The 14140-nt window shown below is 34.0% G+C and overlaps 2 protein-coding genes across 2 annotated transcripts; both read left to right on the top strand.

The window, feature by feature from the left end:
• Window positions 1–2481: 2481 nt before the first annotated feature.
• Window positions 2482–5803, top strand: LOC128550219 (dehydrogenase/reductase SDR family member 9-like). Its single transcript, XM_053528772.1, has 3 exons — window positions 2482–2559; window positions 4328–4548; window positions 5110–5803. Exons 1-3 carry the CDS (start codon window positions 2482–2484, stop codon window positions 5324–5326), a joined length of 516 nt encoding a protein of 171 aa, XP_053384747.1. The 3' UTR covers window positions 5327–5803.
• A 1542-nt stretch (window positions 5804–7345) lies between these two features.
• Window positions 7346–13587, top strand: LOC123537078 (retinol dehydrogenase 7-like). The gene is made up of 4 exons (XM_045320633.2): window positions 7346–7883; window positions 8959–9220; window positions 9878–10041; window positions 12212–13587. Exons 1-4 carry the CDS (start codon window positions 7556–7558, stop codon window positions 12457–12459), a joined length of 1002 nt encoding a protein of 333 aa, XP_045176568.2. The 5' UTR covers window positions 7346–7555; the 3' UTR covers window positions 12460–13587.
• The last annotated feature ends 553 nt before the right edge of the window (window positions 13588–14140 follow it).

Here is a 14140-nt window from a genome sequence, read left to right as displayed (position 1 = left end):
GTTTCGTACTTAACTTTTGTGCAGTGTTAAACATCTTTTGTGCAGTGTTAAACATAATAAATTTTTCTGTCAAGTGCAGTTTTCACAAAAGACGAAATTCATTTTCATTTATAATACATATTTTCAATAACCACACATTACATCAAGCACACGTGACGTCCCGGATAGCAAATCCAACTACCAACAGTCTCTGACAGGCAGATGCATACTTTTTCGTACTTAAATTTCTTCACAGAGCATGAAAATTCTCTATGTCCAAACACTATAATGTACAGTGTGGTCCGAGGAGTTAATACTCAACAACTGAATTGAATTTATATATATTCGAACGTAAATGAAACGCTAAAATTTCAAATTAAATAATAGAATATAGACATATACCTTCTCTCGTACTAATTCATTTTCTACCAAGGGCTTGAAGTTAAATATTCCTTGTAGTTGATAGGCCCCAATAGTCAATACTATATTAAAATTAAGTATACTAGTATTATAACCAAAGATTAATAAATACTTTATCTAAAAAAAAACTCCTGTAGAAATATTTCATTAAAGTCATTTAAATTGTGTCGTTGCGATGTTATCCCTCTTAGAAAATTGTCTTGGTGTGCAAATTAATTCGCTAAAATCCAGGATATCCGGGAAATAGCATAGCAATCGTTAGCATCGTAAAAAACATCTATAGGTTAACGCGGATGTTCAAGTGAGTTTCAAAAACAAGGTGAAGTCAATTTGGGGGTTAAATACCTAGCATTCGGAATAAGTGTGTACATAATTCAATGGCTATTTTAGCGCATGAAAAATGTATTAGTTTTCACACTAAACACATTTCATTACATTTTATACATAATTTATTCTAGGTCGATTGTGAAGGAAGTTCTACAACTTGTATTAATCACTCTCATCACCTCATTCCGCCACAATAAATAGCATCGCATTTCCTCATATTTCCATCATAAATTCAAGATATGTTAATGTTAACAAATATGGTATTTATCTGTATCACTTCCAAGGGAGAAAACAAAATACTTTCACGCAGGCTACGCGCTCGTGAAAATATTTGTTGTCTCCCTTCGTAGTGACGGAAATATGTTCGTATTTATAAAAATTACTGATTACCCTAAGTTAATATTTCTGTCTTGAAAACTCTAAACTCAAAATACACACACACATATATATATATGTGTGTGTATTTTGAAAGAAACACTATTTATTTATTTTTTATATGCGTTTGGTGTTTGAGCTAAGACATATACGCACCCTAATGTTTAACTTGTACCTTTGTAAAGCATGCAAATTTGACAGTGGTACGTATATCTACATAACAAAATGATACTTGATTATTTTAAATTTACAAAGTTGTAAAATAATTGTTTCATTAAAGTGAAATCTTATTTAACGAAATATTGTTAAATGAAGAGTGAAAATCTTGATTTAAAGTGCACAGATCGTATCACCGTTTTGAATGACCTCGGACCAGAGATACAATGCCATTATACATGTTATAACCTGTCCTTTTGATTACCTTAAGAGTCATGGTACCCGAAAGGAAACAAGAGCTGTCACTATTGATGACAAATGCCCCCGAAGTCGGCCCAACTGTATTCGCACAAAAATCACATATCATTTTTTGACCTTTACCCAAGAGGCCTCGGTCATAAGTGTGACACATCTTCTCAATATGGTTAACATTTGTGTCAAATTATTTTCAAATCCCTTGATAAATGGCAGAGTTATTGACCAGACAAGAAACACCTTTGATTTCTAAGTGTGACCTTGACCTTGGAGCTAGGGGTCTGGGTCTTGCACATGACACCTCATCTTATTATAGGGAACATTTATGCCAAGTAATTTCAAAATCCCTTCATCAATGGCAGAGTTATGGACCGGACAAGAAACAGACCATGTTAACCTTTGACCTCTAAATGTGACCTTGACCTTGGAGTTAGGGGTCTAGGTCTTGCTCATGACACGCCGTCTCATTATGGTGAACATTTATGCCAAGTAATTTCAAAATCCTTTAATGAATGGCAGAGTTATGGACCGGACATGAAACCCTGTTAACCTTTGACTTGTAAGTGTGACCTTGACCTTGGAGCTAGGGGTCTGTGTCTTGCGCCTGACACGTCGTCTCATTATGGTGAACATTTATGCCAAGTTATTTCAAAATCCTTTTATGGCGGGAAGAGTTACAGCCCGGACAAAAATTTACCGGACGCACGGGCGTACAGACGGATAGTGCGATTTTAATATGTCCACCTTCGGGGGCATAAAAATACCAGCCCATTTTATCAGGCATTTCTTTTCGGCTGGGGAAGTTTATGCAAGGTTTCCTTATAACGTTGACGACAATCATTCAGAAAATATAACTCGTGCTCGATGAAGGATAAATCATCATTTGTTCGATATAATAGTTATAAGCAAACTGTTCGTTTAGGTGAGAAATGCGCGGTTAAAATGGGCTAAAATTTTCCTAGGGACACCATGGTTCCAATGGTTTATCTATGGGATGTGTATAACATGATCAATGACTTTTTCTTCGGTGCCTACTGCCATTTAATTGTATTTACTTTTCAAGACATATTAATATTGTTTATGGCCTACTGTAAAATAATAAATTGTGACGGAGATAGAAGTTGAACTTCTGGTATTGATGTAGGTAAAATGGCGAATACATGAATATTCTATATCGATTTGTAAATAGGAAAACAATTATATAAATATGCCATACTTTATTTGACATCTGTTACTAAGATAAGACACCAAGTTAATGTATACAAGTTATTTTACATATGATCACAAATTCAAGAAGGTGTGCATTTTCTTTCGTAAACTACAACAGCAGTTTAACTGCGTACCCCTGCACTTAATGATATTCAAGGTTTCATTTTCAGACAATATCAACAATTTTTATCCTTTAGATATTCAAGTTACCTGAATTGTGTACTTATATTGACCTGCCACTTGACATGCGATAATAATTGTAAATTGATAATCAGTTTGATAAAATCGAAATGACTAATAAGAAGGTCAAGCTAAAAAGGGTCAAGCTGTTTGTGTGTCAATGTGCTTTATACCGTCATGTGATTACATTCACAACGTTTTAAAGGGACTAACCCACACAATTTAGGCGAAAAACATTTCTCTCAAAAATCCATTAAAAGTACGTGCTTATGTTTCTTTTTCTACCAAATGGAAAGCTTTTATCGAAAATGATAAAGCAATTTTATTCAAAAAGGTGTTTTTCAATATACAGCTAGATATCTTCTATTTCTGTTATATCACCTTTCAATAGTTACTGACGCTTATTAGACGGTTTATTTACATATTGTACTGACTAAAATTGTTGTTGCAATGTAGACAAAAAATCCTCATTCAATTACTAAATTAACTAACAAAACATTTTCTTTATTTTGAAAACATATGCATACCACAATATATAGTTTTTGTTTGCAATAAACCAATACTACGCTAGTCCAACAGGGGACTTTGTTTATTTCATAAAAGTTTATTTTAAACAACGAACATTAAATATTTTCTCCAAACTCATTTTTTATACTAGAATTATATTTCTGTCATGTACAGGCCCATTGCTTGTACATAATTGTATCTTCTAATATTATCTAGATTTTAAACCCTTTTCATTAAACTATAAACTGTTTATGTCACTAAGATTTAGTTTGTTCACAATACGTTATTTCAGTTCATGTCTTATTGACCTGCCACTTGACATGCGATAATAATTGTAAATTGATAATCAGTTTGATAAAATCGAAATGACTAATAAGAAGGTCAAGCTAAAAAGGGTCAAGCTGTTTGTGTGTCAATGTGCTTTATGCCGTCATGTGATTACATTCACAACGTTTTAAAGGGACTTACCCACAGAATTTAGGCGAAAAGCATTTCTCTCAAAAATCCATTAAAAGTACGTACTCTGAAAATGATCAGTGGTACAAATTTGTTGACATAAAAGATTTTTGCAAGATATTCTTATAAATAACCAAAAACATTGTCCATAAGGTAGTAATTCATTGCGCCGCTTTTGAAACAATACTGAAAATTTACATTCTTCTTGCTGTTTTACCAATATCTAACTATTATTTTCACCACTTTATCATTTTTCAGTGTCATATATACATTCTATGCCAAACTTGGTGGAAAAGTACCAATTGAAAATGTTCACCCAAACTGAGGGCGAGTAACTTTAAATTAAATGTATTCAAGTACTGTATGTAAAAAGTGAAAATTACTTTATTACATCATGATATCCTTTGCAGGAATATGTTTAGTAATTCTGATTCTATTACGCATCTTCATTAACTTATACTAGCAAACACTGGAAATAAATAATCAGTCAAACCGTTATGTGTTTATAACCGGATGTGACACTGGATTCGGGTATCTTTTGGCCAGAACTCTAGATGCAAAAGGCGTGAATGTAGTTGCGGGATGCCACACAGAAAAATGGGCACATGATTTGAAGAAAGTGACGTCATCAAGACTGAGAACGGTAGTAGTGGATGTGACAGACAAAGAGTCGGTAAAGAAAGCGTATGAACTTACTGAACAATTTGTAGGAAAGTGGGGTATATAGTTTACTTTAAAGGACAAATAGAAGCTCGAAAATACTGATAATTTTGATTGATGCAAATGAAGGATTATTATTTAGAAACTTGATGTTTTAAAGACATTCATCATAATATTATTTCAATAATTTGTTTTATTTTTTTTTCCAAACTAAATCAGACATAACAAAGCTAAATAATACTAACTTTTGTCTTCAGTAAAAAAATCATAAACAGCTGAAAAAATTGATATATACCGAAATTTTGAAAGCTTCCTTGCAATATTACATTTGTGCAGTATAGTGAATAAAAACCATGTTTATCGATATAACGGCTATTGAATTGTTTCATTGCTTTGCATTTTGAAATTACTGCCAGTATCATACACTTAAGGTTTATGGTATCAAACAATTAATCTACTCACAATACTGTCACAATATTTAGATATGATATCAAAGACAATCTGATTAATCTTTAAATTTATAATCTATATGACAACAGAGAAACTGAACTCATTTTTTGCTCTTTTACTTTTCCTTTTTTACAGGGTTATGGGGTCTCGTAAACAATGCTGGCATCATACAGAATTTCTGACAACAGTAGATGACTACAAAGTAGACAGTGAGGTGAACTTGTTCGGAACAATTTCGGTGACCTTGGCTTTTCTACCGTTGCTACGGAAGTCCCGAGGAAGGCTAGTCAATGTATGCAGCATTTTCGCCAACTGGAGATACCCTGGATTATCCAGTTATCTACTTAAATAACATCTTTGGACACAACGTGAACTCGTATGTTTTTTTTGTTTTGTTTTGTTTTTTGTTGTTTTTTTAAGATAATAGTTTACGGTCATGCATGATTTTGGTAATCTCTACAAATAACTGATGTATGAAACTATCCTATTAATTAAAGCCTTCAATGAATATTTGTTTCGTCATGCACAACAATAAACCAAAAAGATCAGAGTGTTTACATGTTCTTATGAACACAGCATGCAAAGACGAAACATTCCATTCCATTGTTGATCGTCTATGATTGTCTTAACAATTTTTGGTTTAAGCTACTGAGAACACATGTTTTTGCGCGACGTAAGAACGATTGTTACTGTAGTAGCCTTTGTTAAATTACGGTTGTGTCGCTTAAGAGATCTATATCGTTGGCCCTCTACAGATTTCAAAACATTCATATTGTTATCCATATCATACATGATATACTTTGTTGACCCAGGAAGAGACATATGTATACCAAACACATTTGCAATATGTACATAACGTTCGTTTCATTTCATTAATTAAGGGAATTAAAATCTTTGGCATAGTTATCAACACAAAGCCGCAAAATGTTACAGACACCATGGTGCATGCGTTACTGGCAAAATATCCCAAGATGACTTACACCAGCGGATGGGATGCCGTGCTGATTTTCGGCTTTTTGTCCTGGTTGCCTGAATGGTTAGTCGACAAACTAATAGGATGGCCAGCACCCTTTGTTTAAACAATCCTGTTTATTTTTATAAAATGATTTGCCGTATCCACGTTAGCAACTACTCATTACTTCAGCTACAAAGGGTGCATTCTGAACCCTATTATCCGGTGTATACTTTAAGATAACTCGGCATTCGTAAAAGGATAGAAGTGTTTCAGGTATAAAGTGTTTATTTCGAGATGAAAATAATTTTACTTCGTTAAATAATTTTGAAATTTTACATATTCTCTGTTTCAAGACATTTCTACCCTAGCAAAGCCTCAAGTTTGGCTTAACTTGCCGGCTCCCGACTTATTACCAGTAATTCTTTCCGCCACCAAGCAAAAATGATGATATTTTATAACCGTAGTAACGTTCTACCCCGCCAGGTAGCGTTTTACGTCTTAAATGCAATAACACAAATATTTGCACATTTAATAACGATAGATTTGCAATAGAATACAATGTAGTCCCACAACAAAAAGTATCTCTTTCATAAAGTTCAAATTACATTTTTGTACAGTTGTCATCACAATCAGTTTAAAAGTAGAACAAAAATGACCAATGTTTTCTATAGGGCAGTCATACTGACTCTGATGTCAATATATCTTCACTAGATCCTATAGAAATCTATGCAACATTAATAAAGCTAACAAAATCGGGAAAACACTGACAACTGACGATAACACTACATTATTCAAAATGACACTGATCATATCAATACATTTTGCAATTTTCAGCCATACTTCTGATAACTCGATTTTTATGTATTTCAGATGTCAAAAAAATGATATATTACTGCACGAGTTAACTGTAAATGTATTTTTGTAAGTAACCGGATCTTGAATGAACAAATCTCAGTTTGTTTTTTCTTTAATTGTTATTTTGTTTTCATATAAATTTTAAAGTAACGTTTTATTGTTTTAAAAATAAAAATAAATTGAACAGGTAAATATGTTAAAATTAAATTTGACGTCATAAAGACTTTTCTTTTCTAAGCTGTTATTAAACAAATGATAAAATTAGATTTGGTACATATTTAGCACATACATTATCTTTCAAATTAATGAATGTTGTTTTAACTAGATGTTAAATTATAACAGAAGTTTAGATATTATTTTAACAGCCTTTGTACATACTAGTATTGTACGGATGGAATTTACAACAGCAGAAAGCTGGAAGTCTAACTATCCGAAGGGCATTTTGGGTACATAGTGACAATACTATTTTAATATCAGTTTCCATATTTGGGATAAAATTTGCGACTTTGTTACATAAATAAACCCAATCTTATACATAATATTTAGGATATCTGATATGTGTCTAAATTTGGAAACAGCTAGGGGAAGATGCTACTTAACACACGATAACAATTTGATAATCTATTTAACCCAAAATAACTGATAAAAGTATTTTAAATATTTGCCAGTATAGTAATAGCTAAATTATACATAACATGTATTTAGTCATTTATTAATAAACGGAAATTGAATTTAACTTTCAAATTGTAGGATTAAAACAAGTGTATAATTATGTTATTCTTCGCAGGAATAGTCTGCGCAGCAGTTTTAATTTTATTTTTGATCATTATAAATTTATACATGCGAACGCTGGAAGTAAACGACCAATCAAACCGGCATATTTTTATAACCGGATGTGACACTGGGTTCGGATACCTTTTGGCAAGAACATTAGATACTAAAGGAGTAAATGTAATTGCGGGATGTCTTACAGAAAAAGGGACACATGATGTGAAGCAAGTGACATCATCAAGGCTTAAGACGGTTATAGTGGATGTGACGGATAAAGAATCGGTTAAAAAGGCATTTGAACGAACTGAACAGCTTGTAGGAGAACGAGGTATTCCGTTAATTGCGTACTGTTAAGAACTTTCACTCTAAAAATGCTCATAGTGTTATTATTAAATATAGTTGCCCTGTAAAATAACAATTGTTCTAACTAACATTCAACTGCATTATATGCTCTTACATGGGCATTGGCAGAGGATTATACTCACTTTACCAGATTAAAAATATAATATATATGTGTATAGCAAATATGTTTCCGTCCAAATTATGTGACACTGTTCCTTAAATCAGGGACAAACACACTATCGTAAATTTTGTTTTATTTAGTAGAAGATTCCAAAGACCATTAAACCTTTGTGTAGACTCATACACTCTCTAAATATAATAAAGACGAGGTAAAAACCTTAAAATTCTATCAAAATAAAATTTCAGAACGCGTTTAGAGGTTCGAAACCAAATCACTTTTGTAGTACGTTTAGAATAAAAGCTGTGTGATCTATTATTTAAATATCGCTTTACATTAATTCCGTACATAGCTATTATATGATGATGAAGGGAATAGTCAAGGGCCTAGGGGATATTCTCCGAAGCAGACAGGTGGAGGTGTGAATACCACCTTGGTCAGGTCTATGTACTTGGATATTTTTCGACATTATCATACAGGTGCATTGAAAAAGAGTAGTACGCTTAGTTTGTATTAGTAAAAATACTGCTACTTTGTTAATAAGAAAAATGGTTACAGACGGTCAAATTTAGATGCCCGTCATATACTAGAAATGCAAAATATATTGTCAAACAATTATATCAGCCCCCACCCCTCCCCTTGATGTCTTTTGTCGCTTTACATGCCATAAGATTCAAATGTGATTTCCACGTGAACTAGAACGGAAAATGCCTACACACCAAGCAAAGTTTCGAACCTACAGCGGTGAGAGGCAAGTATTTTATAGTCAGCGACCTTAACCACTTGGGCACATCGCCTCTTGTTACTCTGCTTCCAATATTGTCAACTTATAAGATCCAGCATTTATGATCGTTTATGTTCTTCAGGGTATTTTTATATACAAAATGTATACGTTCTTGTACTCCCGTTAATCTCATCACTTTACCTCTTACATTTTTAACAGGATTATGGGGTCTTGTAAACAATGCTGGCATAATGCAGAATTTCTGTCCAGCTGAATGGACAACAATAGAAGATTTTGAAGCAGAAAGTAAAGTGAACTTGTTTGGAACAGTCTCTGTGACCTTGACCTTCTTGCCATTGCTACGAAAATCCAGAGGACGGCTAGTCAATGTTTGCAGCGTTGTGGCCAACTGGGGCTATCCTGGATTATCAAATTACGTTGTTTCCAAGGCTGGCGTTAAGATATTCACAACTTGCTTACGGTAAACTTTCATAATGCACACAAATGCCGTTAAGAAACATGCCAGTTTTTTATAGTTGTTGTTGTTAAATACAAATCTCTGCGTTTGTGACAATTTCACATGCTACCCAGACCATGCTAAATAATTTGATTGAGTGATGCTTGTCACAGAACTACATAATAATATCATATACCTTACTATAAAAAGTAACACATTTACGTTAAATTACACAAATACCTTTTGAATTGGCACATGTGCCAATAACATGTTATTGGTATACTTCCGGTCCCTAGCGGAACGTTAGCATGTTCTGACGACATCATGTAGTAATGTATCTAAGATTAGGTACCTCATAATATTCGGGACATTCCAAAAACTTGCTGTTATTTTAGAGTAATTTTGAATATTTTCAGCAGATACGCAAACATCGTCATTTATTTCACGCCAAACGCAAGTAACGAACATGATATGTAAAGTAAAATATGTTGTGCTTATTATAGATATATATTTTTAAGAATACCATTCTTATACAAGCAGCAGTTGTAAAGATAGTATGTAAATCCTCAAACCTTGGTAATGATATGGGGGGGGGGGGGGGGGGGAATCCCACGAAAATGAAGAGAAAATTAAATATGATGCACGGAAAATTTGTCATAAAATGTAACTCTTAAATTTCAGAAGAGAATTGTTAAACTCCGGTGTAACAGCACACACAATAGAGCCCGGCGGTTACAACACGAATATTGCAAATAGAGACAAATTTCTGGCTATAATGAAGAAAGCTTACCTTAAAGCAGATCCCGAGAAAAAGGTTTACTACGGTGGAAATATTTCTTCATATCGTGAGTGAAACAGTTTTATTTCGCTTTTAATAGTCTTAGTCGTTGTCATTGAAAAAAAAACTAAAACATTTCCATTCTCTTAGACTGTTTACAATAAATAGGAAGTGACAAATCTGTGTAAAGTAGTCCAAAATGTAGTTCCATGCTGTTGATGAAATATGGTACAATGAGTCACATAAGGTTTTTCTTAGACCAACAAAGTGCTAAATAAAAGTTCCATGTACACAACCAAAAACACTGTTAAGTGTTTATATGATCTATAAAGTAGCTTTTTTAATTTTTGAATATAATTCAAAATAGTTAGAAAATCAATTGTTTGGCTGTATTTCGTATTTTCATGTATTTTACTGCATTTTGCCTGTAGTGAGGACAAAGAAATACTTTTAGGCCGATAGAAGTGTTTTTGGAGAATAGCCTATCTTTTGCTTGACTTGAAGCTAGGAGACAAAAATATACCTAATAGGAAATAAAAGTAATAAATTAAATTAGAAATTGCAACATTTGAAAAAAATGATAAAGAAGTAGTGTATTGAAAAACTATAAATTAAAAGATGTGTTTAGTCTTAATTTTTACAAACATGGCCTTGACCTCATGTTAAAAAAATGTGGACGATGCAGACGGCGGGAAATTATCGATTTTATGCAAAAATATCTGGCTGATATCGGAATTTAAATGTTTGTTTATCTTGGAAACAGCTAAACGATGTACAATTTATGCATGTGATATACTTTTGACATTCTGACCTTCTTAAAAGCGTCTTGGATTTGTCAAAGCAATGACAGCTTTGACCTATTTTCACCGGAATTCTAAAATGGTCGCACATTTAGGAGGGTCAAACGATATGTGGCCTTAAAACGGTCGAGACATGAGGACATCGATATAACTAGCCTCACCTTGCTTGACCATCTAGGTACATATTTTATATAATGTTTAATAAGCATACCGTCGTGACCGGTCAGCAGACATCACCTGATGGTGAGGTCATCTGTCTAAACGTTTAAGGTATGCGTGTTTGACCTGTCAGCAGACCGAAGAAATATCGGGTACAAATACACATGAATGGAGTTGAAAGCTCTTTAATGATTAAAGGCTTAGACCTAATATAGTTACATAATAACACAAATGTAGCATCCACATTACAAACAAAGCCATTATAATGATGTTGTAAATCCAAGAACATTGATTATGTGCAAATACAGGCTATGAAAAGAACTCAGCATAATGCATGACCACACCACATAGACGTCATTCTTCTTTATTTGAGCCGTGCCATGGGAAAACCAACATAGTGGGTTTGCGACCAGCATGGATCCAGACCAGCCTGCGCATCAGCGCAGTCTGGTCAGGATCCATGCTGTTCGCTAACAGTTTCTCTAATTGCAGTAGGCTTTAAAAGCGAACAGCATGGATCCTAACCAGACTGCGCGGATGCGCAGGCTGGTCTGGATCCATGCTGGTCGCAAACCCACTGTGTTGGTTTTCTCATGGCGCGGCACATTTAATAAGAATACCTACAATGTTGTGATACACATTGTTGTTCATATATACAATCCAGTTTCTTTATGAATATTGTCCGTGCTCATGTAAAAATAAAGGAAAATAGACGTCATGTTTGATACAAAAGAGTCAAACAAACACACTGAATATCAGCTCTAGATTGATATCTAAATTTCAATGGCAATTTCTTTAATGCAGTTATTTAATAATGAAAATGCCACCAAAATGTCAAGCATAAATCTGTTATGTGATTTCAGCAAGAAACTAAAGAGAAAAAGCTACGTACAGAGCAAAATAAAACCGTAGAACTGTTTCAATACTATTTATTTCGTGCCCTTTGTCAAATTAGTGTCTGTTAACCATCACATTAGTTCATTCAATATCATGAAATATACATTTATTGAATGGCTTGCCAGTCAATAGTCAAAACTATTGCTCCAGGACCGAATGTCCGACGGTCGAGCCATTCAATAAGTGTTTTATAACATGACATCAGATATGACATGAATCTTTTTTTTCATATTTATTTTCTTGGAGTGTTGACATTTTAGCCAAACATATTACTAGTATTAGACTGGTCATTAGCACAAAATATGGACCGGCGATTTATATACAGACCCATGTTATAATTATCAATATTATGTTAATATTTGTTTACTTAATTACTTTCAGTGATCATGACAATAAAACTCTTTGGCATTTTCATCAACAAAAAGCCGCAAAATGTTGCAGACAGCATGGTGCATGCGTTACTGGCAAAATATCCAAAGATGGCTTACTCTGTTGGGTTAGATGCCGTGCTGGTTTTCGGTTTTCTGTCCTGGCTGCCTGAATGGTTAGTCGACAAACTTATAGGATGGCCAGCACCCTATGGAAAACTGTGTTCGGAGCTGGAAGATCTGTCAACCAAAGAAAGCTGAAGAACTCTGAAAGGGGATAGAAACTATCGAGAACTTCTTAATTAAATATTCAAAGTTTTGTTTGTCCATGTTCGATGGGAAACAAATATGTTTTAAAACTGAAATAGTGTATTTTATTAAAGTAACAGGAAATATGTTCAATTCAGCTATGTTCGGAACGTCTTTCACCGAATGGACACATGGTGCAGTACGTATTTCTACGTATGGCTAGTGAGGATTAGGTGTTCACGAGTGACAGACAGTTTGGTCCGAGATTTAAACAAATCGTTTTCAAAACATCGTCGTTATATTACAGTAAACAACTGGAAAGCATATCCAAAAATGTGACTATAAGCATGGAAAGTACTTAATTGATGTAGAATACATTCCACGAGTGAAATGATTAAGTCTTGACCTCCACTCAAGACACAAATGCGATTAAAGTCGAAAATTTAGGATCCATTTATCAGAGACCTATTTCAACTACATCGCGACCAAATTACTGCAATTTAATTAACTCCTTTTAATACATGTAATAATGCGGTATGATTGTGCGTATTTGGAGTGTTTAATTTTTTCGGAATGAGACAGGCGTCTGTGGTGTTCTTATTTACCCATGAGCAGCAGACATGGATCGTTAAATAGACAGGGAATGGTCGAACATATTTCCGTTTTTCTTTTTGGATAATGCTTGAAAGTGTGTGGACTTGATGCATCAGTTGAGCAGTACTTGGTGCGTGTTTCCGTGTGTCACCTTCAAAATGAATTTAATTAGCAATGGCACCAACGTATCTCGAGGGGTTCTGCAGATGTTATTACAACATACAAACATATGATAACGCTAGTCTAGCATAAAACGTGTAAAAACCTAAAGTCGATTAATAAAGCGTTCATTTATTCTCAGCCTTGTATAGGGCCGAAATATGCTTGCATTCTGCCATGGACTGCGCGTATATAAAAATGTCTGTTGTTCTGTTACTCCTGTTAAAACATACTTTGAAAAAGCGAGTGATAAGGCGTAAAAAAATGTTTGTTTCCGGTAACATGCTAAAAAAAATGGTAGGTAGGTCGGTCATTTTTTTTTTTTTTGATATTTTTTTATTAAGTGGGACTTTTCGGAAATTATTTTCGTGTCAAAAAATGAATACAAATAAGGGGGTTATGCCTTTAGAGCATCAGTAAGTTGATTTCTAAAATCACTTACCATGTTTAAAGCATCAAAAGTGTAGTTTTGCAACTTTTCGTTAAAAAGTTGAAAAACAATCTCCAAGGCCATAAAAACATTTAGGGTCGGGCCAAAAATTCAGGGTAGGCCGGGATAGCGGAACAAAATCTTTCTTTTATGCCTAATGAATGAATATCAAAACTACGGTGTCCCGTTAAGGCCATTTCCGCATACTGTGACGTGAGCTCGAAACAACGAAACGACGATACTGCGATGTTGGAAAGTCGAAATAACAAAACTACGATAGTAGTCGAAACAACGATGATGAAAACACGAAACTACGATGGTGAAAATTTGAAATTATTTAGTACTTTCATCATCTTACTTCTAACTTTTTTACCATCGTGGTTTCGTTGTTTTGACTTCTCAACATCTTGGTTTCGTTAAACATCGTAGTTTCGACATTTCACCATCGTACTTTTGACTTTTCACCATCGCAGTTTCGACTTTTCACCATCGTACTTTCGACTTTTCACC

This window comes from Mercenaria mercenaria, chromosome 17, assembly GCF_021730395.1.
Source record: "Mercenaria mercenaria strain notata chromosome 17, MADL_Memer_1, whole genome shotgun sequence".
Taxonomy (NCBI): domain Eukaryota; kingdom Metazoa; phylum Mollusca; class Bivalvia; order Venerida; family Veneridae; genus Mercenaria; species Mercenaria mercenaria.
Note: the sequence above shows the minus strand (reverse complement) of the source record. Positions and strands in the feature narration are given on the sequence as shown.

Bases quoted from the DNA above. Each gene is read 5' to 3' on its own strand.
- LOC123537078 (XM_045320633.2), top strand. From the start codon at position 7,556: ATGTTATTCTTCGCAGGAATAGTCTGCGCAGCAGTTTTAATTTTATTT. The intron at 7,884-8,958 runs GTATTCCGTTAA...CATTTTTAACAG, and splicing joins ACAGCTTGTAGGAGAACGAG to GATTATGGGGTCTTGTAAAC. The intron at 10,042-12,211 runs GTGAGTGAAACA...AATTACTTTCAG, and splicing joins TGGAAATATTTCTTCATATC to TGATCATGACAATAAAACTC.
- LOC128550219 (XM_053528772.1), top strand. From the start codon at position 2,482: ATGGTTCCAATGGTTTATCTATGGGATGTGTATAACATGATCAATGAC. The intron at 2,560-4,327 runs GTATTTACTTTT...AACTTATACTAG, and splicing joins GTGCCTACTGCCATTTAATT to CAAACACTGGAAATAAATAA. The intron at 4,549-5,109 runs GTATGAACTTAC...CCTTTTTTACAG, and splicing joins AAAGAGTCGGTAAAGAAAGC to GGTTATGGGGTCTCGTAAAC.